This window comes from Gekko japonicus, unplaced genomic scaffold (genome assembly GCF_001447785.1).
Source record: "Gekko japonicus isolate JY-2015 unplaced genomic scaffold, Gekko_japonicus_V1.1 scaffold1, whole genome shotgun sequence".
In the NCBI taxonomy this organism is placed as follows: Eukaryota; Metazoa; Chordata; class Lepidosauria; order Squamata; family Gekkonidae; genus Gekko; species Gekko japonicus.
In genome coordinates this window covers 4,003,476-4,031,263 of record NW_015164181.1, presented here as the reverse complement: position 1 = coordinate 4,031,263, position 27,788 = coordinate 4,003,476, and the positions used below count along the sequence as shown (strand labels likewise).

The window sequence follows — 27,788 nt, the reverse complement described above, 5'->3', positions numbered from 1 at the left end:
AGCTGCCATACTTGATACTAACTAGGACTATTCCTAACCAGTGTTCCCTCTAAGATGAGTTAGTGTGAGCTAGCTCACAGTTTTTTAGCCTCCGGCTCACACCTTTTTGTCTTCGCTCACAAAGGATGGCTCCAGAGCAAACTAATTTATGCAGCAGCCAAATCACCTGCTCACAGCTTTACTGCCAGTAGCTCACAAAAGTAGAATTTTTGCTCAGAGGGCTTCATAGCTTAGAGGGAACATTGTTCCTAACCTTCCTCGTTTTAAAATAACATTTTCATCCTTTAAATTAAAAAAAAAAAAGCCCAAAAGAGGACGAACATCCAAAAAGAGAGAGGACATCTGGTAACCCTACTATGGGGGTTACTGACCTCTGCAAACAATACCATGGCACCCCCCTTCCATTGAGTGAGTGCTGAGAATTTAGGGAGAGAAGGAAGGGGGCGTGGCTACCGGTGGGAAGGGCCGAGCGCTGTGGCGTCACGGACGTCTGAAGTAAGAACGCTCGGTCCTACTGCGCACGCGCCGTCGCCAGGAGGACCGCGCGATGCCCGGATTTAAAGGGGTAGTGCGGCCTAAGTCATGAAGGAGAAAAGGGGGGGGGGGGGGTGAGGTGGGGGGGGGGGGGGGCGCCTGCGGGCAAACCGCGCGTGGTTTTTGCTCCTCCTCCTCCTCCTGCTGAGGAGAAGCCAAGAAAGGCTGAAAAGTTTCGCCGCCGCCGCCAGCCTTTGTCGCCTAGGGCCGCTCGAGGCCTCGGTGAGGGGCGCGGGGAATTTAGGCGCCCTTTCCGGTGAGGGGAAGAGAAATGCGAGCCTCTTCCGTGACTCCCCCCTCCCCGGGCCTGGCCACGGGGAGGGGTGCCCGGGGGAAAGCTGTGGGGAGGCTTGGCGGGATTGCTTTTGCTTGTCAGCCTGGGGCCCGGTGGTTTGTTGTTGTCGTGGGGTGGGGGGGGGGGGGGGGGTGGGGGGGAGGAAGCAGCCGACTGCTGCAAGCCTGATGCCTCGGAAAGTAGTTTGGGTTGAGGTTGGTAGGGCCTGTTTCTGAATGTACTTGAGAGCAGGGTCGGAAACTGCTTATTAAGTAGTGGCAGTGGTGATGACGTGTCAGACTCTCTCTAAGCTCAAGGATCCTAAGGAGGTTTTGAATCAAAGCACGACACCGCCTTCCCCCACCAATAGGACACAGTAAAACTACTAAAATGTTATTTAACAGCTGCACTGGTTAAAAAAAAGTGATGGTGATGCTGCGCTAAGTACCACCCAAAAGAGGAAAGTGCCAAGTGAGCTTTGGGGGGATGTAGCAACACATCAAGAGAACTAGCTTTCCTTTACAGGGTACAGTATATTTTCCACTATTACATTTCAAATTCTTGTTCTCAAGGGAAGTGTTAGAAACTCTGCAGATCAACATCTGGTGGTCCCCGGCCCGAAGGATGTCCATTTAGCCTCGATGAGGGCCAGGGCTTTCTCTGCTTTCACCCCAGCCTGGTGGAACATGCTCCCATTTGAGATCAGGGCGCTGTGGGACTGGCTGCAATTCCGCAGGGCCTGTAAAATGGAGCTGTTTTTTCAGGCCTTTGGCTGAGGTGGCCGACATCCATTACATCTGGGCCTCCCCTGCGATGTGGAGATGTATTTAGTGATTAAACATCTAGAGACTCCACTGAATAAGTTTTCCACCGCAGCATCATCTACAAGGTGATCATCCAGTCACCTGGTGCCCTAAAGAAGACTGTTTTTAGATTGCTTTAATGCCATTGTGTCATTGTAACCCTATTTATTGTACATTAGGGTCGCTACATTTGCTGAGTTGACTTGTATAACCCACCCTGAGCCCGCTTGTGGGGAGGGTGGGATATAAATCAAACAAAATAAATAAAATAAGTGTCTGTGACAACAAGGCGTGGAGGGTTGGGAATCATGTGTCCTGAGGTCTGGTAAAAAGTAGACATTTGAATAAAAATTAAGAAGCTGTTACCTAAAAAGATCTCTCTTTTTTTTTTCAGGGCTAATAATAATAATGCATTCCCCCCCTTTTCCTTTTGTCTTTTCCACAGCATTGAGCTAAGAAACTTGGATGCCTTTCTTTTTTAAAGTCTTGCTCTTTTGCACAGCCAGGACCCTAAAGAGAAGTGAGAAGTGGGTCTCACTGCCCGTACAGGCCTCCCAAACCTGCTTTGGCATCCAAGAGACATTTTACAACTGCTTGTTGTTGCGGAGAAATCACTCTTTACTTTTGACGGGCCGAAGATACCAACCGGTAGCACAAGATTTTGCTTTTCCAGCATCTTTGCACGTTTGCACTTTCAAGGCCCTGTGTGCAGACTTCGAGATGACAGAGCAGAGGTACTGTGTGGACTATGCCAAGCGAGGCACGGCGGGCTGTAAAAAGTGTAAAGAGAAGATCCTGAAGGGGATGGTGCGCATTGGGAAGGTGGTGCCCAACCCATTCACAGAGTCTGGTGGGGACATGAAGGAGTGGTACCACGTCAAGTGCATCTTTGAGAAGCTGGAGAAGGCTCGAGCTACAACCAAGAAGATCGAAGACCTTACAGACTTGGAAGGCTGGGAGGAGCTGCAAGATGGAGAGAAGGAGATGATAAACCAGCACATCTCAGGTGAACTTTTTGGGTACTTCTCAAATGGTGTCAATGTTGGCTGTTTGCATATGTTTGATACCATTTATATGCATTTGCTGTCCAAATCAGTATAAGAATCGTTCATATTATGAGCAAGATTCAGTGAAAGGAAATGGGAAGTAGCAAAAACAAAAATTCACAGGTCTGAGTAACACAGAGGAGGATATAAACCAGAACAGGAATTCAAGTCTAAACAGCACCGATGAGAAATCTGAAATTCTTGTGATGATTACAGCAGCGTGGCTTAGGCATTCAGAGTCCTTTGGGAGCTTACATCAGTCCTACAAATGAGACTACAAATCTGTAATTTGAACCTTGCGCTTCCTCCAGGGAGCTGAAGGGTCCTACTCTCAATTTTCTCCTCACATCAACCATAGAAGGCAGGTTTGCTTGGGAAAATAGCAGTCAGCCCAAGGTCACCCAGTGGGCTCCATGACTGAGCAGGGGCTTGAAACAGGATCTCAAACCTTCTCCAGGAGGCTATACTGGCTCTCTGGATTAAGACAATATCTGCTCTCTGTGTTGTTGTTCCTGTATCGTGGATGGAAAATGGGGTGAGCTCTTAGCTGTTATCCTGTACCAGCTTGAATTGGAATATTCATTTCCTGCAGTCAGCTACCAGCAATTTGTGCATTTGGCAGATATTATGCAAATTGGGCATCTTTGCATATATCTCTACATTCTTAGGAAGTTTTTTCCCCACTCACTGAGATTTGCTAATAAGGTAGTTGGGGAGTCTGAAAGGAAAAAGGAAAGGGATGAAACTTGAGGTGTTTTCAGATTTTTTTTCAACTGCCCAGAATGATGGGTCCATGTAGGGGTAACCCCAACTCTGGCTAACCCCCAATTAAAAAAAAAAATTAAAAAAACAACAGCTCTGAGCACCAAACTGTATACCAGATTTTGAACTTGCACAGCAGGCCTGTGGATGCCTTTGAGTCATTTGATGCCTGACTTTCTGTCTCTTTGCAGAGCTTACTTCCAAAGTTGTGAATACACCGAAGAAAAAGGCAACTGTCCAGGCAAAGCTTTCTCCCACTGGACAAATCACCTCCCCCAAGAAGGTGCCGGCAGTTTCCTCTGATCCCTCACCAAAGAAATTCTCAGGCTTTACAGGTGAGGATTATGATGGGGCATTCTTCATTTGCTCTTCGTACAGTGGGACCTGGCTCAAAGTAATGGCAGAATCTGTACTAACGTGCACGACTGCAACAGCTTCAGCAAGTTGTGGGTAATGTAGTGATTTTAATAGGGCAAACCTAATAGGTGGTGAACGATCCTCTCAGGCCTCCTACTGTAACTTTGGCAGCTGATTTCCTTCCCTTTCTTCCTCAGTATGCACCTTTTAACAAAATGAAAGACTTTTTAAAAATGATATCTATCTTCACCTCTTGGATCTATATATCTGCCCTTGTCAATAAGGAATCACGTAGCCAACAAGGAGGTGCTGTGGCTAATAGCAGAGCATGTGCTTTGCACACAAAAGTCTCCAAATTTGGTTCCTGGCATCGTCACTTTATATAGACGAGCTGGAAAAGGTCCTGAAAAACAACTACCAAGCAGTTCAGTATGTCTTTAAATAGTAATTGCTAACAGTATGGCAGGACATACTAGTGTGGTGTGCAAAATACTTCTTATATATTTAAGCAAGCTCTTGAGAGTTCAGGTTGCTTGCTTAAAGGAGTCTGCCTGCTGCATCTCTGCATGAGTTACTGTTCTGGGCTGATCTCCTTCCAGTCAGGAGAGAGACTTGTGCAGTGAGCAGCTTCCTTGGAGGGCGAATAATCTTTATGCCTAAATGCTTGTATGTGAGATAGTTAATTTTTAATTCAGAAAAATTATACCTTAGCTATTAGAAGCTTCTGCCTTATATTTGTTATAGAGATGGATAAATCTTGGAGGGAGTTAGTGATGCACAGGCTATACCAGTGTATGATCTCTTCAGCTGATTCTCTGGTCTCCACACAGCTAAGCCAGGCAATTCTGAGGAAGCGGCATCCAGTTCTTCTCAGAAGTTCAGCTTGTCTGCAGAGAAGTGTGACCCAAAGCACAAGGACTGTTTGTTGCGAGAATTCAGGAAGCTTTGTGCTATGGTTGCAGAGAAGCCAAGCTACAATGTGAAAACCCAGATCATCCAGGACTTTCTGCAAAAGGGAACCGGAGGAGGTACGACTGTGACTTTTAAAAATGTCTTTGTTAATTTTATATGATATTACACTGCAAGTTTTATCTCACTTTATGCAGCTGGACGAATGCCTCTTTCTTCTACTTTAACTTATGTTTTAGTACTTTGAAGCACTTCATAAATGTTATTAATTGCATTGGCACAGACTTCCTTTTGTGTAATTGTGATACGAACAATGGAGTTGTATAAGCAAAAGCCATGAGTCATTATGCTCTAAAATAAGTACCAAAAGAGAACTGGGAAATGGACATGATCCAACTAAGTGCAGTGCAGTCTCTAAAATAGAACGATCTTGGTTTAAGTACCAAAAGAGAACTGGGAAATGGACATGATCCAACCAAGTGCAGTGCAGTCTCTAAAACAGAACGATCTTGGTTATCTCTGAACGTTCTTACCTTCTCAAACAGCAACTGCCTGGATGTATTTTAACAACAAAGCCCCTCATCTGCACTCGCTGCATGAGAATATCCAAATCCATCTTTCTCACAGCTGCACCACCATCTGAACTCGGCTTCTGAGGCTTTGTCAGGCATATAAAGTCCCAAGAACTAGAAACTTACTTAGGCACTTCATACAATATTTATCCTTCCTGTTTCCATCTCCTTGGCTTTTTGGTTCAAGATGCTTTTGCGTTTTTAGTAAGGATGACAAGATTTTCTCATTTTCATTGTTTCACTATGACTTTGGTTGTATGCTTCTTTTCTTCTGACAAAAAGAAAGAAAAGACAGGGTTTCAGAAAGCTGACATTGAGTTTAGTTTGAGATAAACATGTACTCCTTTTGAGACACATTTATTAAAAAAATACAACTGTTCCCACAAAAGCAAAATATTTTACCTTGCCTTTCCACGTTAATGGAATAAGATAACAACATCCTTGTGAAATAAAAACAGAGAAGCACCTTCAAAATTAGACCTTGTATTCTGAAAAATTGTATTTATAGTTTGGGAAGCTGGTTTTGAAAGGATTTCTATTTTTTACTGTGTTGCGTAAGAGCACACTAAATAGAATAAATATAGTGGAAACCCCTTCAAAGCTAGTCTTTTATTTGCCCCCCAAAACTGGCATACACGCTCTGAAAGAATCCTAGATTCTGAAATTCAGAGCTCTGTTCTGATGCATATTTCTGGTAATACTGATCCCCCAAGATCTAGACAGCAATTCGACATTGAAGGAAATTTTTAAAAAGTCATTCCTACATTTTTGTTCCAAGAGCAGACCCCTTAGCAAGTGGTGGCTTCAAGGGGGGTCCCATGTTGATTTGAAACTAGCATTCTTATGCAAAGGCATCCTTAAGCCTACGGAGGCTTCCAGCTGCTCACATGGTATCAAACATCTGTGTCTCTTCCAGATGGTTTCCATGGAGATCTCTATCTGACGGTGAAGCTGCTGTTGCCTGGGGTAATTAAGAGCGTATACAACTTGAACGACAAGCAGATCGTGAAACTCTTCAGCAGGATCTTCATCTGCAACCAAGAAGTCATGACCCGTGACCTGGAACAGGTTAATATAGGAGAAATTAGATTCCTGGCTAGTAACTTTCAAGTTGCTTGTACTCTGTGACATAGTTCCTTTCTGTAGCCACCTATCCCATTTGCTTTAAAAGTATGATTCATTTAACACACTCTCACACCCTCTGCAAGCTCTGTTTTATTCTTGTTTTGACATACACTTCACAAAGCTTTCTCTTGATGACTTGTTTGGAAGCTTCTGTTCACGCAGGGTGCCATGACTCACTTCCTAACGAGGGCTGGGTCACATTTGGTCACATAAAGCAAAGGACGCATGTGAAGGTCTTTTTTACTCAACTGGTCCCATTGGTCTATCTAGCTCATCTTTTTTGAACAGAGGCAGATGCTGGGAACTACCTTTTGTGTCTTTGTCTCTTCTCTGAAATATGGGGGATCAATAATCCTGGCCTGTTTTATGGGGATGGTGCAAGGATTACAAAATAGCACTCATAAAATGCTTTGAACACTAGAGAGAGTTATATAAATGCCAGGTATTAAGTGTGCGTAATACTGGGACCTGAAATGTTGCTTTTATATGGCCTTGTTCAGCCCATGTTATCTTTGCTTCCACCATCTGGCTGTTGCCTCTCCCTGCTGTCAAAGTGTAAACTGTATGCACCTTGGGGCAGACACTTAAGTCTTGCTTGTTTCTTTTTATTCTGTTAAAACTCCATCTAAATCGCTTAATAACCACGTTCTAGCTCTATCTTCTGTCGCACTCCTCTTTGTAAAGGTAAGATGTCCCCTTCAGTGTTCCCTCTAAGCTGTAGAGTCTTGTGAGCAAAAATTCTACTTTGTGAGCTACTGGCATTAAAGTTGTGAGTTTGGCTACTGCATAAATTAGTTTGCTCTGGAGCCCTCCTTCCTGAACTAAGACAAAAATGTATGAGCCGGAGGCTAAAAAACTGTGAGCTAGCTCACACTAACTCAGCTTAGAGGGAACACTAGTCCCCTTTACCTTGCCCCAAATAAAAAAGTGCCATTAGCACCATCTCCCTGCAGTGCTGGTTTGCCCATCTGCTTTGTGTCCCAATGGGCCTGTATAGCAGAAGACAAAATTTTTAACTTCCTTGTCTTTCCCTTTTGCTGCAAAGTGGAATCCAAAGAAACAGCTCTTTCTGGCGTCTGACATTCTTGATTTTTTTTCCTCCCTAAACAGGGCGATGTTTCGGAAACGGTGCGGATCTTTTTTGAGCTGAGCAAGTCCTGCCCTCCGGCTTCCAAAAGCCTTCTGACGATCCAAGAGGTGGACAAGTTTCTAACCCAGCTCTCCAAGCTTTCCAAAGAGGAGGAGCAGCAAACTTTGCTGCAGGAGATTGCAAGCAAGTAGGGAGAGACTCTCTTGCATGTTCCAATTTAAGAGGATCTCAACTGCCCATTTGTTAAGATCAGTATTTGGGGGGCACTTGCTGTGGCTGCAGATGAGCCACCTTCTGTAAGATGGGGCGTCCTCTGTTGTGGCATATCATTTGCAGGGTTTCTCCCCTCTAGCTGGTGCTGATGGTTGAATCTTCAGTGCCAGGCTGAGATGCTTTTGGTTACCTAGGACTCCTTCCCTCTTGGGGTTTGTATAATAAGCTCTCTCTGCCTCATGGCTTTTAGTATTTTAGCACTGTCTGATAATCATTCTGATACTGACTGCTTGTTTCTAAAAATGTCTCTGTTGCAGTTCTGCTAATCAGATTATTTTTCCCGCTCCTTTACTGTTTGAATGCAACCTTAGAGTACAATTATTTCAATAAACATTCTTTGCATGTTTCTACATTCTTGCTGTACTCGTGATAGTCTGGAAACTGCCTTGAAAGTACCCTAAGTCTGTAAGAGCAGTATATGAATAGTCTAAATAAGTAAACTAAGCAAAAGACCTCTTAAAGCCCGAGCCGTGCTTCCAGTAGCTCCACTCCTCTTTCTTTCCAATTTCAGAGCGAAAAGTTATATTGAGGTCAATGCGAATGGTCAACAAATGGCATAAGCGTACCCAGTTTGCTGGTTTCTCTGTGTCTTGCATTTATAGTATGCTTGAAGCATCTCTTTGGTGCTGTCAGTCTTGGAGAAAGAGCACACCGCAAACCAAATTACCTTTTGCTATCCAAATTATATTGTTACCAGCACCCAGATGTGATCCCAGGTTTCTCCAAGCTCAACAGCCCCATCCACTGACAAGACCACAGGGGAGTCTCTCCTCTTGCACCATCTCTTTGCTAAATTCCTTTTGGAGAGCTGCTGGTCAGAATAGACAGTACTAGGCTAATGGTCTGATGCAATCTAAGGCAGATCACTAAGTGTTGCTGGAGTATTTGTAGTTTTAAATGCATACATAAGAACATCAGAAGAGCCCTGCTGGATCAGATCAATAGTCCATCTAGTCCAGCATCCATTCTCTCCCAGTGGTCAACCAGTTCCTCTGGAGGGCCAACAGTAGGGCATGGAGGCTGAGGCCATCCCCTGATGTTGCCTCCTGGCTCTGAGATTCAGAGGTTTAGTGCTTCACTAATATTTATTTTTTTTTAGTAAAAGATTTTTTTATTTTCATGGAAATAACCTCTTACAGTTAAAAAAACCCTATTATCATTCTTAAACCAATACCTATATTCCCATATCCCCCCTCCCTCTTGGTGGCTTCCCACAATGTTTCCCCCTTTGACCCTCCAGTACCTCTTAAGATAACATCTATTAATCTCAATATTGTTCTAAACATAGTAAATTGTGCTTCACATCCCAGTTTTTTTCTAGGTAAAGTTTAAAGTCATTCCATTCTTCAAAAAAGTCAAGATCTTCCCTGTTATTCAGTTTCTTCGTAATTTTGTCCATCTCTGCCATGAACAGAATTTTTCGTATCCATTCTTCTATTTCTGGTGTTCTTTCTTGTTTCCAACATTGTGCATACACCATTCTTGCAGTCGTGATCATATACCATAACATAGTCTTTTTAGTTACATTCAGCTCTTCCATTCTAAGTCCTAAGAGCAGAATTTCTGGTGCTAGTGCTTCACTAAATTTTAATCGCTCTCTGTGTAGAGAAGTATTTCCTTTTGTCTGTCCTGAATCTAGCTTCATTGGATGCCTTCGAGTTCTAGTATTTTGGGAGAGGGAGAAACATTTCTCTTTGTCAACTCTCTCCACTCCATGCATACTTTTATAAACCTTTGTTGTGTCCCCTCCATAGTCATCTCTTTTCTAAATTGAAAAGTCCCAGACTCTTCAGCCTTTCCTCACAGGAAAGGTGCTCCAACCCCGTGATCATCTTGGTTGCCCTCCTCGGTATTTTTTCCAGCTCTGCAATGTCCTTTAGGAGATACCGTGACCAGAACCAGTACACGGTTTTCCAAATGAGGCTGCACCATAGATCTCTACGGGGGCATTACAATATTGACTGTTTAACTCTCAGTCCCTTTCCTAATAATCCCTGACACAGAGTTTGCCCTTTTCACTGCAGCAGCACACTGGGTTGACAGTTTCATGGAGCTATCCACTACGACCCCAAGATCTTTTCCCCCTTTCAGTCTCAGCAAGTTCAGAGCCTTTTAGTCTATACCTGAAGTTGGGATATTTTGTCCCAATGTGTGTCACCTTACACTTACCAACACTGAACTTCATTTGCCACATTGCCACCCACTCACCCAATTTGTGGAGGTCCTCTTGGAGCTGTTTGCAGTCAGCCTTGGTTTTTACCATTCTGAATAATTTTGTGTCATCTGCAAACTTGGCCACTATACTGCTCACCCCTAGTTCCAGATCATTGATGAATAAATTAAATAGTACCAGCCCCAATGCGAAATCCTTCTCTCAGCTATCTGTCGGGTAGGGTGTCTTTGCACTCTAATAATAATGTCCTTGCTATCTTAGCCTTTTTGAAAACAATTAGCTGAATTTCCTGGAAGGGGAATTACTGATGGTTGGTTGATGGAATGGTATTCTTATATCAAACAGGACATCTTACAATTTTTGCCTAAAAGATGAAGCAGGAAGCTAGAAGGTCACTAGATGATAAGTGCATTTTCTTTATCTAGCTGCTAAAATTAACCATTGTGTAACCAGAGGAGTGCAGCATTGTAGACAAATTTCAAAGCAGCTACTCTGAATATTTGCTTAGATGCATTAGCATATATGCCATAAACCCTCTGATAGACCTGCCTACCTCTTGTGGATTGTAACCATCTTCATTCGCTGCTGGATTTCTTTCCCTTCTGCGTGGGAAGGGGCCATTCAAAGATCCACTGACTGAGCAGTGATCCTTCTCTTCCAGGTGTACAGCCAATGACCTGAAGTGCATCATCAGGTTAATCAAACATGACTTGAAAATGAATGCTGGCGCCAAGCATGTGTGAGTGCAGCCTTACCAAAAATGAATGCTGGTGGGAGGGGAATAGAATGTGGGCGATGGAGGCACATGCGGGCTCGATTCTTAGGGAAGGAACCCTGTCCCTTATCAGATTTCAGAACTGATTATAAAGATTGGGGGGGGGGATGCATAAAGTAGTCACATGTGAAAATATTCTTCTGTTGAGAGGGTGTAAATATATTTTTAAAACCTTCTTGAAAATAGTTGTCTTGCATCTTTTTTTTTTTTAAATAGCAGGCAGAAGTAGCTTTTTACTATTGTTGCCTTCCTCGGGTAGAGGGCTCTAATCGGAGGCCACCGCCAGGAAGATCACATTGCTCTTTGCCCTAAACTAATAGGTGGAACGAAGAATTCTCATTTCTTTCCTCTTTGTGTGAAGTCTAGATGCCTTGGACCCAAATGCTTACGAGGCATTCAAAGCATCACGCAACCTCCAAGACGTGGTGGAGAGGGTGCTGAGGAACCAGCAGGAGGCTCAGAAGGTGCCAGGCTTGAAAAAAACCCTCAGTGTGCAGGCCACACTCATGACCCCTGTTCAGCCCATGCTGGTAAGGGACTACTGTACTGCCTGACAGTGTCTTGCTTGGGCAGGTTTTTGGCTGATTGAATGGCTGAACTTGAATACACACCATTGAAACTAATAGCAGTTTGTAGCCCAGTTTCAGCAATTTGCCTTTTAACCCCCCCCCCTTCCCCATGGCTACCAAGTCCATTTTAAAAATTAAATATATCAAAATATCTCAATTGAAGGATAGTTAAGAGGCCATTATGGAGGAGGTTCTCAGTGAGGTCTTGCTTTAGGTTCAACCAGTGCCTGATCGGCATCTCTTCTCGCTCTGGCCTAGGATTTCCAGCGCCTGGTTGGGAAATTCTTGGAGATTTAGGGGTGGAGCCTGGGAGGGGAGGGGATTCAGTGGGATGTGATTCCACAGAGTCCTCTGAAGCTGCCATTTCCTCCAGGGGAACTGATCTCTGTCCTCTGGAGACCATCAGTGATTCTGGGATATTTCCAGGCCCTACTGTGGTCCAAGAGGCATCCTTGTATTATGCCAGAATCAAGATAACACTGAGGGAACCCCCCCCCCCCCCCCGTAGCTTGAAACTGAAAGTTCGAGTTGTATTCATGATGGTAGAATGTTGGCTGTCAGACCCTCTCCAGGGTCTTTGGACAGAGAGAGGGCTCTTTTTCAGTAGGGTTTGTATTTCTCTTCTGTTTCTTAACCTTTTTTGTCCCTTGTCTTCTGTTGTTGTCTAGCTTCAAAAAACAAATGCTGGACTCCCATATTCCAGCTTCTGTTCACATAAGTTTTTTTGGGGGGGAAATCAAACTGGGTTTTCAGAGTATCTTTTTGTCCTCCACCCATGCACCTCCCACCAGCATGGGCATCACCACTGCAGAAAGCATTGATCTAGTGGTTAGAGTCTGGGAGACCATCCTCACTCTGCCACAGAAGCTTGCTGTGGGTGACCTTGGGCCAGTCACACACTCTCAGCCTTACCTGCCTCACGAGGTTGTCGTGAGAATAAAATGCAGGAGAGGAGAATGATGTAAGCTGCTTTGAGTTCCCATTGAGAAGAAAGGTGGGGTGGTTTATTATTATTGTTATTATTATTATTATGTGTTGTGTGTAGTATAGCCAAGAGTTCCTAAGATTGCCTTGTAGCTTGAAGTTCTAGCTCTTTTAGTGTTATGCAGCACTAGGTGGTGAGCTAGACTTATTCTGGGGGGCTGAGAGAGCTCTGAAGAGCTGGATTGACACAAGGTCACTCAGCTGGCTTCATGTGGAGGAGTGCAGAATCAAACTTTGTTCTCCAGATTAGAGTCCATCGCTCAACCACTGCACCATACTGAAGTAAATAAGTAAAATTCGAGTGGAAGGAATTTTTCACTGGTCTTTTTCAATGCCAGTACACTGTGAGACTTCACATGTCAACAGCACAGAATGTTGTCCGTACAGAACAACATTTCTGAAGGTGAGGATGGATGGGGCCTCAGCTTGAGAGCCCAGAGGGTCATTACCAAGCAGGGTAAATTGGTCTCCTCTCAGATGGGTGGTGGGTCAGTCTCTGCCTAACTGTTCTTATATCTAACTTGTAGAGTACTGCATCATAAAATGGGAGTTGTTGTTTTTTCCCCCTCCCCCTTTCCTCTGTCAGGCTGAAGCTTGCAAATCCATTGAGTATGCTATGAAGAAGTGTCCCAACGGGATGTACTCGGAGATCAAGTACGATGGAGAGCGTGTCCAGGTGCACAAGAAGGGAGAGCAGTTCAGCTATTTCAGCCGCAGCCTGAAACCAGTCCTTCCTCACAAGGTATCGACTTGAAACAGGGTTCGCAGCTACTCCCTCCCAGCCATGTTAAAGCTTATGCGTGGAAAGTGGTGTCAAATCACAGCCAACTTAGGGCTTTCAAGGCAGGAGACATACAGAGGTAGTTTGCCATTGGCTGCCTCTGTGTAGCGACCCTGGACTTCCTTGGGGGTCTCCCTTCCAAGTACTAACCAGAGCCGACTCTGCTTAGCTTCTGAGATCTGATGAGATCGGACTATCTTGGACTATTCAGGTTAGGATACCCTGTCCATAAAGTCACCTGGTGGATTTAAGGTGAGATAAGGTCATGGCATCCGGCCCCATCACTCCTTGGCAAATAGAAGGGGAAGTCGTGGAAGTAGTGACAGATTTCACGTTCCTGGGATCCCAGATCACCGCAGACTGTGACAGCAGCCATGAAATTAAAAGACGCCTGCTCCTTGGGAGGAAAGCGATGGCGAACCTAAACAGCATGATAAAAAGTAGAGACATCACCCTGCCAACAAAGGTCCGCATGGTCAAAGCAATGGTATTCCCAGTAGTCATGTACGGCTGCAAGAGTTGGACTATAAGGAAGGCCGAGCGCCGAAGAATAGATGCTTTTGAACTATGGTGCTGGAGAAGACTCTTGAGAGTTCCTTGGACTGCAAGAAGATCAAATCAGTCAATCCTAAAAGAAATCAACCCTGACTGTTCCCTGGAAGGCCAGATAATGAAACTGAAGCTCAAATACTTTGGCCACCAAATGAGAAGGGAGCACTCCCTGGAGAAGACCCTGATGCTGGGAAAGATTGAAGGTCAAAGAAGGCGGGGACGGCAAAGGATGAGATGGTTAGACAGTGTCATAAGATGCAACGAACATGAAATTGAGCAAACTTCAGAGGACGGCGGAAAACAGGAGGGCCTGGCGAGTTCTTGTCCATGGGGTCGCGAAGAGTCGGACTCGACTGTGTGACTGAACAACAAATTTGCCTCTGTGCCCCAGAGGCAGAATAGCTTCTCCTTCCCTTCCCCCCCCCAGCAATACAACACGAACTGCATTAGGTTTTCTTGTATGAATCACAGAAAAACTGTATGGGGTACTTTAAATGCTTTGAGTTGCCATATAAACATAGCAGAAACTCACATGATTATGGATTCATTAGTTTAATACTGTGTTTTCTTAAACCAGGTGGCCCACTTCAAGGACTTCATTCCCAAGGCATTCCCAGGGGGACACAGCATGATCCTGGATGCAGAGGTCCTGCTGATTGACACCAAAACCGGGAAGCCACTGCCTTTTGGCACTCTCGGGGTGCACAAGGTATAGGTGCATCATGGTAATCTCTCCCAGCCCTCAATTGATTTCGTTGGTTAAAGTGTGTGGCAGAGTGAGCTTTTATGAAATACACCTGCCAGAGTTTAAATAGGGGCCTGTTGATCTGATCACATCTCACCACTGCTCACAGATCTTTCCAGAGTTTCAGGTTGCTGTTTTTTTTAATTTTCTCTGAAAAAGTGAGATACAGAAGGGAAGAGGGGGTAGGAAAAATATAGATTCATCAGGTTTATCAAATATTATGAGTTGTTACATACAACCAGTAAAATCAGGTGTATTATCAGATGTATTACAAATTTCAAATATAGAAGCAGGCAATAAAACATCAGTGTTACAGTGTTTTGGGACAGAGTCTCTCTTTAAAAGAATAAACAAAAAACTTTCCTAATGTTAACGATGATGTGTTAACAGTAAAAGAGATTGCATCTTTAGCAATTGAATAAACATCTACGCTAACATTAAATCATCGGGGGAGGGGCTTAAACAGAATGCAGAGTGCTAGTTTGTACTTCTTCAAAAACCCATTAAACTGGGGCTCCACCTGCTTCTACATAAGCATGCCTTAAAGTCCGCCATGGCCCTGCCTTGGGTTCCCCATCTTCAGGAGTGGGTACTAGACACTAGGGTTTTCTCTGTCGTTGCTTCCAGAACTTGAAGTACCCTCTTCCAACCATGTTCATTAGCCGCCTTGGTAGGTACACACATTCTCCAAAAAGTTGGAAGGCATGAGCACGGGAGGGTTCAGCTTTTAAAAATTATCTGTGATACTTATCAGACCTAAACTTTACAACTTGAACAACCTAAAACTTATCATATAAAACTCAGTGGGACCTGTAATAAGTGACATGAAATGTGCAGTGGCCCTTACAAGGATAAGAAGAAAAGGCATTCCCATATATTATAACAAAAACAAAACACCCACCTATCATTAAGGGGAGTCAGAAAAATGAATATCTGGATTGCTGCAGAGTTGGGGCTTTTCCCAGGAAGCAAGTGTGCTAATTACCTCTACATGAAGGACAAAGTAAACTTTTTAGTTGGAGAAGCAAGCTGAGGTCTGTTTTCTTGAGGGTAGATATGGGTCTGAGGAACCCAGGAAAGACCTGCAGGATCAGGGAGCAGAGAAGAATCTCTCTCTACTACATAGGCAAGGCCTCCATCAGGAAGCTATATATGGGGGAGAGGAAGGGACTTTAACCAACCATGTTGTGAAGGGGCAGAACAAGACCTGGTGCCACTTATGCTTCCATAGGAAGCCTGTTGCTTTCCAAAGGCAATGGGTTCCAGTCCGATTCCAGGAAGCTCTGTGGCTACAGTCCACTATCCATGCTAGCTAAGCCCAGTCCCATCTCCTTTCTGCAGAAAGCTGCTTTCCAGGATGCCAACGTCTGTCTGTTTGTCTTTGACTGCATCTACTTCAACGATGTCAGCCTGATGGACAGGTAGGTGTGTGATGCTTTAGGGTGTCGGTGGGTGAGGGGTGTTTATTAAAAAATGCTCCTGAACCAGTCAGTGGCCTGTCCCACTGGTGTAACCTGCTCACATTTTCTGGTCTTCCACAGGCCCCTACGGGAGCGTCGTAAGTTTCTACATGACAATATGGTGGAAATCCCCAACCGGATCCTCTTCTCAGAGATGAAACACGTCACGGTAAGGACACATTTCAGATGGCAACTTGGAGATGGAGGCACAAAGAAGGTTGAGAGTATGCCAGTAGTACATTTAAAAAAAAAAAAAAAAGTGTTTCCCAAATTTCAGTATTGAAGCTTGAGAAACCTTAAAAAGGACAGTGGACGGGCTGAGGATTCTCAAAAGTCCCACTGCGAGTGGGACGAGAACTTCCCCTTGTGTTTTGCTGTTTTATACAATTGTGGTCCCAGGTTCAGTCTTTTAGAGTCTCTGATGAAGAAGATCCCGGGTAGCAAGTATTCAGAAAGACCATCCTTTGCCCAGGACCCTGGAGATCTGCAGCTTGCTAGAGCAGATGCTGCTGCCCTAAATGGGCTAATGCCCTGGTGATACAAAGAAGGGGAAATAATTTTTTCTGTCCCGTATGCGTAATTCCCAGAAGATGGGTCTGTCATGGCATGGCCACGGTAGCTAGAATTTAACCGCAGACTTAACTGACATCCAAATGTTGGAGATGAAAAATCATGACTCTTGCATGTTCGAGTGTGACTGTAGTTTCTGCTGGGTTGTCTGGGTGGCCACAAAAGTGACCTTTTTTGACAGAGCCCTGCTAGAGAGAGTGGCAGTGAACCAACATGCAAATCTGCCTTGCTTTTGCTCCATTTCCTCTTGCTCTTTTTTGTCAATGAGAGCCTCCCTCCAAGGAACCCCAGTCTCGTGCCTCTTCTTTCGTTTAAAAAAGTCAACTTCGGTTTCTTTCAGAAAGCTTCAGACCTGGCCGATATGATCAACCGCGTCATCCGCGAGGGGCTGGAGGGATTAGTGCTGAAGGATGTGAAGGCAAGTGGGTGGATTTCCTCTTCCTGCGGAGGCCACATTAATAGTGCACGCGCCCGCCCCATCGCGGCTGTGTCTGTACAGTACGGTACGAGGCCACGTGGCTCCTTCTGTTCCACTGCAGAACCTCCCTCCCCCTCCACAGTGCTTTATTTACTGTTGCATAGTTTCGCAAGACCCCATCTGCAGATGATGATGATTTTGCAGAACACCACCTTCAGGGCCTTTTCTTTGGTTTGGCCTCAGCTTGGGTACTCTTTGCCCACAACTGCTTGCCTTGCACAGAGACTAACATGTTATAAGTACCAGGCAAAAAAAAAATCCATTTATTCAGTTTTTATTGTTTCCTGGGGTGTTTGTGTGGGTGGAAGTGGGGGCTGTTCACTAGCTTCTTGTGAATTTTATTCACAAGGTGCTTTTTTATTTTTCTGCTACCAGCTGTTCAAGTATTGCTGTCTTTTATTTATTGCTTTGATGGATTTTATTTCTCTGAGCTGCCTCAAAAGCCATTTGGCTGAGAGATACTTTAAAAAATAATTCTGCCTTGGCTAATCATGAGGAAAGTAGCCTGCCCACTTTAGCCCTCTGATCCAGAGATCTTGGCAGGCATTACCAATGCACTTGCAAGCATATTTTTTTGCAAAAAGGAGAAAGAAAAACCTTCTTTCTCTTATTGTTCTTGTTGAACACAGCTGAGCAGATCAGGTTTCAGAGTACATCTCCCTGATTTCTTTTCCTCTCCACCCACCTTTTCATGTTCTGTGTAGAGTACCTACGAGCCTGGAAAACGTCACTGGCTAAAAGTAAAAAAGGATTATCTGAACGAGGGAGCGATGGCTGACACAGCGGATTTGGTGGTCCTGGGTGCCTTCTATGGGCAAGGCAGCAAAGGTCAGTATTACAACATCTGAAGGGTGGGGGGTGCATCCCTGAAGAACCTTTTTCTGTGGGGTTCTGTTTCAGGGCATGATTGTCGTAATGTGTCCAACCTGAAGAATGTCAATGCTTGCTTGCTTCTCTGGAATCCATTAGCTAGCCCTAATAAAGAGGAAACCAGCATGGCAGAGTGGGTAAGAGATCAAGAACAGAAAAACTTTGGTTCAAATCCTATTCTGCCATGAAACGTAATGAGTAATTCTGCATGTTTAGTCCCTCTTGGCATAACCTATCTCACAGAGCGATTGGAAGAGAGAAGGGCAGAAACCCTGTACTCCCCTCTGTGTTCTTGGGAGAAGAGGTACAATTTAAAAAAATCCAGGACAACATCCAACTGCTGCATTTGAATTTAGTTCATAGTGGGGGAAAAATCCAGGACAACATCCAACTGCTGCATTTGAATTTAGTTCATAGTGGGGAAGGGCTGTGGCTCAGTGGAAGAGCCTCTGGTTTGCATGCAGAAGGTGTCAGGTTCAATCCCTGGCATCTTCAGCTAAAAGGATCAGGTAGGTGGTGGTGTGAAAGACCTCTGCCTGAGACCCTGGAGAGTTGCTGCCAGTCTGGGTAGACAAGACTGACCTCAATGGACCAGAAGGTCTGATTCAATATAAGGCAGATTCATGTGTGTTTATGAAAGTAAGGTTTAACGTTCTCATTGGGGCTGTGTTAGTTTGGGGTGCTGACACGTTTGAATACTCTCCCTACATCCAAAACATGTCTTAATGTCTTACTGGAGTCTTCCCAGGTGGTTCCAGTTTTCTGGCATAGACCCAAAGCATAGTCAGACTAACACAGCCAACCTTTCTTGTGGCTGCTGGAAAATAGGCACCACAAAGACTGTACCATAGTACCAAAACATTCCCTCTGGAACTGTGAGAAATGAACAGGGGTTTGCGGTCCTCAGAGAGATCCCTTGAATGTGAGGGACGCATCCAGTTGAAGCTCTGAGATGCACATACCATTTCTTTCTTTTCCATCCCAGGTGGCATGATGTCCATTTTTCTCATGGGCTGTTACGATCCTGACGGCCAGAAGTGGTGCACAGTGACCAAATGTGCTGGCGGGCATGACGATGCCACTCTTGCCCGTCTGCAGAAGGAGCTAGACATGGTGAAGATTAGCAAGGTGAGCAGATGCATTCCGCTCTAGAGGGAGGCACGCATTTCTGGCATTTCCTTGCAGAGAAGGTGCACTGGCTGAGGTGGTGGTCAGATTTGACCTCAGCATCTCCAAATAAGGGCTTCTTCTCAGTAGCAGGTGTTAGGGAAGGGGAACCTTTCTCTGCCTGGGCCCCCGGAAAACCACTGCCTGTCTGAGCGGGCGTTTTTGAGCCAGGTGAACCAATGGTCTTCTTCAGTGTACAGCAGCATCCTGTGATTACATCTCTGTGTCCTTCCCTCTGCAGTTGCTCGGAAAGCCAAGACTTCACACTGTGATTGGGTGGGGAGGGATAAGCCAGGTAGGGCAGGACTTAGACTAGGATCTGGCAGACCCTGGTTTGAATCCCCGCTCTGCCATGGAAGTTCTCTGGGTGACCATGGACCAGTAAACACACTCGTCTAACCTGCCTCACAGGATTAAAAGAGTGCCTTGTCTAAGCCCACCTACTAAGTAGATGTTTGAACAAGAGGCTTCGTGGTTCATGCCCTTTGGGTTGGATGGAAAGCCCCACCTGCAGGGACGTGCTGGTGGAGCAGGACACCCCTCCTCTTCTGCTGCGGCTTACTGGGTCCCTGAAGTTCTGCTTTTGGAGGCTCAAGGGGACGATGCATGGGGCAATGCAGGGATTTGCAGGGGGGAAATTGGCAAAAGTTCCCCTGCCTTCCTCTGTGATGGTTTAGCACCCTTAGTTATTGCACCCCATCAGCATCTGTCAGGGTTACCTCTCTCACCAAGGTGGTAAACCTGTGTCTGATCTGCCCAGTTCAGATGGTGCTTACATGACAGTGATGGCCTCTAGCTTATGCCCATAAGTGGCATCAAATCACAGCTGACTTATGGTGACCCCCAGCAAGGGACCTCCAAGGCAAGTGAGAAGCAGAGGTGGTTTGCCAGTGCCTTCCTCTGCAGTTTCCTTTGGTGGTCTCCCATCCAAATACTGACCCTGGTTAGCTTCCAAGATCTGACAAGATGGAGCTACACAATGCCTCCTGGGCTCTAACTTAGATGCCTTTTGAGCAAAACAGATGGATGACAAATCTATAAACTAGTCATTCAATGGCTCTTTGCCATTGTGGCCAAATGAAAGATACACTGCTTCTGGGTTATCTGAATACCGGATGCTTTTTGGTGTGTGTGGGGGAGCAGCAACAGGGAATGGGTGCTGCTTTCATCCTGTGGACTTCCCAGAGACATCTGGCTGGCCCAGCTGCAAACAAAATGCTGGACTAGATGTACCCACCAGCATCCTCCTTATTGCCTCAAAAACAAGCAGTGTGATTCTGTTCAGTCACAGTCATTCAAGATGTCTGCTGGATAAGTGGTTGGAGTATTTGAAAATGTTCAAATCCCTTTAGTTTCCAGGTGTATACGGTCTTGCTGGTTACCAGGTTACTCAAGTTGAATTGTAGCCAGGTGTCCAGGAACTGCTACTAATCTTTATGAAGGGCTTGGGAATGGAATGGTGCCAGATCATAGATGTCTCGAACAGGCTTTGGCTCAGCTCGTTCATAAAGGTTTTGGGCTGTGTCGCTGGTGTGCTGAGATAGTGTTGTGACGATACTTATTTCCTACACCAGTGTGTGTTCTGCTTCGTAGGATCCCAGTAAAATTCCAAGTTGGCTGAAGATTAATAAGAATTATTATCCCGACTTCATCGTTCCCGATCCAAAGGTAAATTGTGTGTCGTAGTAATTATCTTCCCCATTCTCCAAGGAGCTGAAGGCAATGTATGTGTTTCTCCCCTTTCTCTGTTTTATCCTCGCAACATTGGCCTGTGAGGTAGGTTAAGCCAAGTGTGAGAGGCACTGATAGTTTACACTCTTTTCTTAGAAAGCGCCTGTGTGGGAGATTACTGGAGCAGAATTCTCCAAAGCAGAGGCTCACACTGCTGACGGGATCTCCATCCGCTTCCCCCGCTGCACACGCATCCGCGACGACAAAGACTGGACAACGGCCACCAACCTCCCACAACTCAAGGCAAGTAATTTTTCTTTCTTTCTTTCTTTCTTTTAATTCCTGAAGACCACCCATAGCTCTGGCTGTCTGGGCGCCCTTGCTTTCCAAATAGAGTCCAGGTTTGTGCAGACATGAACCTTAGGCTGGTACCCTGCTGGTTAAGTTCATAAGAGCCAGCAGTCTTGCCAGGCTTAATGTTTTACCGTCAGCGGTTTTAACTGGAAGATTTCAAGGTATACCACTTATTAATAAACATTGTCCCTGTTTAAATGGAACTACTGAAACAGTGTCCCATGTGTTGTTAGAGTGTCCTTATGACAATATCAGACAAAGTATTTTATCTTCAATCTTATCCAGCATTATGGATTTTCCTGATGCATATAAACTGTTTTTACTTAACAACACTGGTGACAATATAACTGGATCAGTGGCAAAAATTTTACATGTCGCCGTTTTTATACGAAGCAATATACTGTAACCTTAGGATATTTTAACTCGTAATATTATGTATTCGTTTAATGTTCCCCTTTTACAATGCCAATAAAGGTATGATGATGATGAAGAGCCAGCAGATGCCTCCTGGAAGCAGGACATGACAGCAACAGCCCTGTCCTGCTATTTGTCTCCAGATACCTGATCCTTAGCCTCTAAACATGAAGGTTCCCTTTAGCCATCCTGGGTAATAAACCCCAACAGGAGGAGGCAGCAGCCAACCTAGTTCCCTTTTAAAAGTAAATCAGCACATGACATGCCAAATACAGAGCACAGCTCCTGCTGTCTCCCTTTCACCTCTTAACTCATGATCCCCCTGTTGCCAGTCAGTCTTTCTCCAGCTAGGTTACTTGAAGCTCCAGGAATCCCCTCTGCAGGCAACCCAAGCAGGAAAAGCTTAAAAGGACTTCCAGGAATATTGTTGGGCTCAGGCTTTGGTGGAGGGAGTTTCATAATTTCAGGACCAAAGGAGAGAGAGCACACCTCCCTTTTTGTTTGGGTAGCAGCCCTTTTGGTGCAGATGAAATAGTCCAGCCACGGTCAGCTCTTGCACGTAGAGGGACCCAGTGAAGAACAGCTATTTTTTTGCATCATCTAAAAGTGGAGGTGGGGTAGCTGAAAGCTGAACTTTGCAATTACTTTCGCTGGTGGACCTTTCTAATGGGGTGCCCCTGCTCTTTGATACCAGGAGTTGTATCAGCTGTCCAAAGAGAAGTCAGACTTCACTGTGGTCGCCACCGAGGAAGACAACTCCACAGCTGGCAGCAGCGGAGAGAACGAGGGGCTGGGCAGATCTTCCACTCCTCAGAAGGCAGTCAAGCAGCCCTCCAGCAAGTCTCCTGCAAAAATCAAGAAGCCTGAAGGTCTGGGACGGTCCTTGTGGGTAGGAGGAGCTCTGTCAGCTATGCTGCCATGATAGTTCAGGAGGGCATCGGCTTCCCTTTTCTGTGTACTAATTACTGCTGCATTCCTTCTGTGCTTCATCTCTGCTGTAACGCTCTTATCTCTAAGATGTGCAGGTGGTGTAGTGTCTGGAGCTCAGGGAAAACCGTGGGAGCGTTATCGGTTCCCAGATTCCATTCTAACGGTCTGGGGCTCCTTCTCCCGCACGCGGGAATATGGCTAATTGGCTCATGGAAGGGGGGGTGCATACGAGTGCCCTATATCCCATTATGCTTGCAGGGGCAACACCATTCTTAACAGTGCTTCTGTTAATGCATCTATAGCTCTTCAATAAAGTGTAACCTTTCTGATAAGCGTATACTCCATTGTTGGCTGTGGAACCTGACAAGCTCTAGAAGCTACCTTCAGAAGGATATACCTTGTTTGGGCCGAAGAGTGCTCTGCGCGGAGTTTTGCAGAAGTAATCCGAGTAAAACAATATAAAGATGTCTCAACTCAGTAAAGTTTCGGGATGCTTTGGGAGGGAGGGGTGTGTGAAACGGAGCAGCTCGGACCACTAGTAAATCACTTGACGTAAAGGGTTTCTGTTCACAGCTAGCAAACCACTTGGCAAATCCCCTCTGAAGAAAGCGGAGGAAAAACGAGGAGAGAAGAGGAAAGCGCCTGAGCCGGGTGAAGACAAAGGAAAGGTAAGTGGGGCAGAGATCCCTCATGCCCGAGGATCTCAAATCTGTTCCTTAAATAAAACTGCAGATTCTGGGAGCAGAAGCCACCAGTTCTGGTTTGTGTTTGAATGAATCTGACATGGGCACAAACCTAATGTAGCTGTTGTCAGATTTACGGGATTTAAGATTCAGAGTCTGGTTCTTAATGAACTGAGTAGAAATCCTGGAATAGAAAAAACATGATGCAAATGAAGTCCTTTAACCTTCCTCCATCTGCCTCTCTGTTGTTGAAGCAAAAATCTTCATTTCCATTTTCTTGTCTCTTTTTGCCCTAAGGGGTGACATCTTGCTTCTGAGAGATCTGGTGCATGTAAAATTGCATACATTTTGAAATTGCAGTTATTTTGGCTTGTAGGGTGAGAGACACGGTATTGACAAATACACTGTAATAAAATGCAAAATTATTCTAATGCAAGTTATGTATTAGTAAAAGATCAGGAAAATATATGATACATAGAATAACATCACAGAATCTCATAATACAGTGGGCAAGCGACAAAGATCCAGAGGAGTCCAAGAAAATCAATCCAAAGGGATCAGAAAATCAGAAGTCAAAGTAAAAAAATCACACAAGGGATTTTGGATATGCGAGTCTTGTTTTGGCCCACTTCATCAGTGGAACTGTAAAATATACAATCACTGTATTGCTGCACTATGATAGAAATTATGTATATAATAAAACATGCTTAGCTGGCTTACCCATTCACAGTACATCAATCATTTATTGGCTGTTACATAAATCTGAGTCATTAAGGATGACAATCATTCCTGCAAAATTACATGAAATTACATAAAATTACAAGGTATGTATGTATATTATTATATATTATTGTCATCTCAGTTCTGGAAAAGCATTCCTCTGCTCTGGAAAAGAGACATAGTAGATGGTCACATCTTGGAAGCTAAGAAGTGTTGGCCATGGTTAGTACTTGGATGGGAGACTACCAAGGAAGCCCAGGGTTCCAATGCAGACACAAGCAGTGGCAAACCAGCTCTGTTCATTTGCCCTGACACCTGGATGGCCCAGGCTAGCCCAGTTTCATCAGAAGCTAAGCAGGGTCAGCCTTGGTTAGTACTTGGAAGGGAGACCACCAAGGAAGTCTGGGGTTGCTACGCATTGGCGGGCAACAGCAAACCACCTCTGGCCATCTCTTACCTTGAAGATCCTACAGGGTTGTCATCATTTGACTGCGGCATGACAACAGACAAACAAACAAAAAAAGATGGTCATCTCCATCTCCTACACTCCACTTCATATCCTCATGCTCTGTTTTCAAGATCAACAACCACGCTTCAAGGCATACAGGATGCGCCAGGAGTCATCCTTGTTAGCAATATCACAACTCCTCCCTAGAGCAGGGGTCACTGGGTGGGGGGGGGGAGTTGTAAATTTCTTCCATTGTGTAGGAAGTTGGATTAGATGACCCTGGAGGCCCCTTCCAACTCTGATTCTATGACCTGCCACATTCTGAGTCTCCTACCTGGTCTAAACCTATGAATATCACAAATTACAATAAAAAGCAAAAGTCTTACCTAAAACCGTTAGATGTATTCTTATATCGGACACCACTCAAGTGTAATACAGAGAATCAATTTAATGCAGGTATAGCCTCCTATGATAGAACGTCTCAAGGATAGAATAAATGCCAAACACTCCAGTTTGAAACAAGTGGGAATGTGTATGAACCTACACAGAATTTAAGAGAGAGTTCACAAAAAAACAAATTCAACCGATCGGTTTAACCCAAAGGGTGCATAAGTTTCAAACTGGAGTGTTTGGCATTTATTCTATCCTTGCAGTTGATTCTCTGTATTACGCTTGAGCAGTGCCTGATATAAGAAAACATGTAACAAAGTTTCTGGTAAGACTATTGCTTTTTATTGTAATTTGAAATATTCATAGACGACAGTAATATACATACATACCTTGTAATTTCATGTAACTTTGCAGGAATGATAGTCACCCTTAATGACTCAGATTTATGTAACAGCTAATAAATGATTGATGTACTGTGACTGGGTAAGCCAGCTAAGCATGTTTTATTATATACATAATTTCTATCATCGTGCAGCAATACGGTGATTGTATATTTTGCAGTTCCACTGATGAAGTGTGCTGGAACAAGGCTCGCATATCCAAAATCCCTCGTGTGATCTTTGACTTTGACTTCTGATTTTTTGATCCCTTTGGATTTTCTTGGGACTCCTCTGGATCCTTCTCACTTGCCCACTGTATTATGAGATTCTGTTATTCTATGTATGATATATTTTCATGATCTTTTATTAATACATAACTTTTCTTAGTATAATTTTGCGTTTTGTCACAGTGCATTTGTCAATACTATGTCTGTATACACACTGTAATCCTTCTTGTGTATTCCCATTGTGGGGTGGGAGAGCAGTCTTGAACATGATGAGAAAGTGTGTGCCATCCTTTACCAGGAGACAGGGTACAAGCCTGTGCTTTAAAACCAGATGTTTGTGGATCTGGGCTGTTGAGAGACCTATCAGCCAACAGACACCAGCCAGATTGCCAGATTCCTGGGGGCAAAGCACAAAGAGAGAGCAGGCATGAAATGACCTGCCTGTTGGCTTCCAAAGGCATCTGGATGACCTTTGTTGGAAACAGACTGTTGGGCCAGATGGTCTCCTTGCTCTGATCCAGCAGGGCAGTGTTCTTAAAGCTAAACCTCGTGCCCATCATCCGATAAGCTCCCTCCAAGCAAAGCTGGGCCCAAGGGAGCAGGACTGGGCCCGGCCAGTTTCTCAACCCAGCTGCTGTTTCCTTACAGAGGCGGCAAATTGGAGAGTTGGCTGCAGTGTAACTTTAGTGATGAAGAGGAAGATGCTCAGAGCAGCAGTTCTCACTTGGGAGCAAGAGACTTTTACAGGTGGCAGCACAGTTGGCTAATCATTAAAAGACTGAAGTGTAGCCAATTGCTGTGGTCTTAATATATGACAGAGCTCATCACCACACCACAGGCCTTGAGAAGACAGCATGCAAGACACAAAGATGCTGTGCTTGTTAACCAGAAACGTAGCCACTCTTCAGCCCCCCCTCCCCTTTAGGGCATGGAGAGTGAAGCTGTGGTGGGGAGATTGAAGCTGTGGTGGGGAGAGTAGAACAGGAGGGGGGCCCCAGCACAAATTCCAAGTTTCCCCTTCCAACTCAACCTCCTGGAAGAACCATTTAGACCAGGGGTGTCGAACTCATTTGTCATGAGGGCCGGATCTGACATAAATGACACCTTGTTGGGCTGAGCCATGTGTGTCATAAAATGTAATGCCAGGTAGCGGAGTTATAAACTTTTTATAAAGGACACAAACACATTTTTTTTTACTTAAAATCATGCTTAAAACATTAGCACTTTTGTAATATTTTATTTAACAGTGTCTAACTGATACCTCTTGCTCTAAATTATTGCATCAAAATGTCTGCTGTTGCAATCTTGAGTATGCTGTTCAAGTGTGTATCTGTAAGCCGCAGACCTATAATGACGCAGCGGCAGCAGAACTGGAAGAAGCAGAAGACAGCCAGTTCCACTGCAGGTCTGATAGAAGCCCTCCGGGGGCCTGATCTGGCCCCCAGGCCGCATGTTTGACACCCCTGATTTAGACGCTTCACCTCTCAAAAGCTGCCCCAAGTGGTTTAAGTTCTCACTACAAACCTGAGGATTAGAAACTTGGGAGGCTTTGTCTTTTTTAAAAATGCCGGTTCTCCATGTTATTTGGGAACTGCCGGATTCTTTTACAGGAGCTGTATTCTGTAGCGGCCTCGAGCTGGATAGTCCCAGCTAGCCTGATCTCACAGATTTCAGAAGCTAAGCAGGGCTGGCCCTGGTCAGTCTCTTGCGTAGAAAATCCTGCAGGGTCACTGTAAGTCAGCCAGTAAAAGTTCAGAACCTGTGACCAGCAGGGTTGATACTTCCCTGACTTTAAGGACTTTCCCAAGCAAAGATGCATTTTAAAATTTCTTTTTTTACTTACCCAACTCTTTGTCTCCTGCCTGTAACACAGCAGACGCTGCTGGACATATTCACCGGGGTGAAGCTGTACCTTCCTCCTTCCGTGGAGGACTTCAGTAAAATCAGGCGCTATTTCATAGCCTATGATGGAGACCTGGTCCAGGAGTTTGACACAGCTTCGGCCACGCATGTGATGGGGGACGTGGATGAGAATCTGGAGGCCAAGCACGTCTCTCCTGACTGGATCTGGGCCTGCATTCGGAAAAGGAGGCTTGTGGCCCCTTGCTGAAGCCACTGCTGCAAGTCCTGGAGAACAGGTGCTCTCCTCTAACAACAGATGTGAATAGCTTTTGGACTCCCAAGGATTATTTGACTGTAATTTTTAAATCAACACCTTCTGGAATGAAATTTGGTGCTTCTGGGGAAAAGTTATGACAACATGGAAATGAACTGAAACTCCACCTGTTTTTAGAGTAGAGGGGGTGGTGGTAAATTCTTCAGTCTGAGGGCCACAGCCGAGTCTCCATCTGTGTTGGAAGGCTCAGAGTCAAGAGGCCAGCGCTTCCTGCTTCCAGCATCTTGGTGAAGAGTCAAGTGTGGTTCTGTCTGGCTGCTCTTAGTGGTACTTGACTCAGACTGGACGAAAAGCTTCCTGGGAGAGCTGTACTTTGCCTACCACTGTGTCCTCACCTTTTCTATTTATACTGCCAAAAAGAGCTCTCTTGGTATTACTGAAGGTTATACGGAGGCCAGATCACTGATTACATACATCTGCATGAATGGACTGTGGGGCAGTTGTTTACTTGGCTTTAAAGGTCGACATTCTTTCTCAAATATGTATAATTCTTTAATGACACTAGTCCTCATCCAGCATGTATTTG

The 27,788-nt window shown here is 44.9% G+C and overlaps 1 protein-coding gene across 3 annotated transcripts; it reads left to right on the top strand.

The window, feature by feature from the left end:
* Positions 1-754: 754 nt before the first annotated feature.
* Positions 755-27,755, top strand: LIG3 (ligase III, DNA, ATP-dependent). 3 transcript variants are annotated; one of them, XM_015407993.1, is made up of 20 exons: positions 755-790; positions 2,057-2,617; positions 3,611-3,754; positions 4,607-4,804; positions 6,174-6,325; positions 7,493-7,659; positions 10,580-10,657; positions 11,055-11,223; positions 12,833-12,988; positions 14,157-14,288; positions 15,666-15,745; positions 15,866-15,953; positions 16,695-16,772; positions 17,537-17,660; positions 18,688-18,830; positions 20,463-20,537; positions 20,697-20,843; positions 22,003-22,177; positions 22,812-22,906; positions 26,960-27,755. In XM_015407993.1, the coding sequence occupies exons 2-20, from the start codon at positions 2,077-2,079 to the stop codon at positions 27,194-27,196; spliced, it is 2,979 nt and encodes a 992-aa protein (XP_015263479.1). In that variant the 5' UTR covers positions 755-790; positions 2,057-2,076; the 3' UTR covers positions 27,197-27,755. The 3 variants fall into 3 exon arrangements, with proteins under 3 accessions (XP_015263479.1, XP_015263480.1, XP_015263477.1); XM_015407994.1 differs by lacking the exon at positions 755-790 and adding an exon at positions 1,300-1,334 and having other exon boundaries at positions 26,963-27,755; XM_015407991.1 differs by lacking the exon at positions 755-790 and adding an exon at positions 1,300-1,334.
* Positions 27,756-27,788: the final 33 nt, after the last annotated feature.

Coding starts and splice junctions, on each gene's coding strand:
- LIG3 (XM_015407993.1), top strand. CDS start 2,077: ATGCCTTTCTTTTTTAAAGTCTTGCTCTTTTGCACAGCCAGGACCCTA. Junction 10,658..11,054: donor AATGCTGGCGCCAAGCATGT/GTGAGTGCAGCC, acceptor CTTTGTGTGAAG/TCTAGATGCCTTGGACCCAA. Junction 11,224..12,832: donor CCCCTGTTCAGCCCATGCTG/GTAAGGGACTAC, acceptor TTCCTCTGTCAG/GCTGAAGCTTGCAAATCCAT.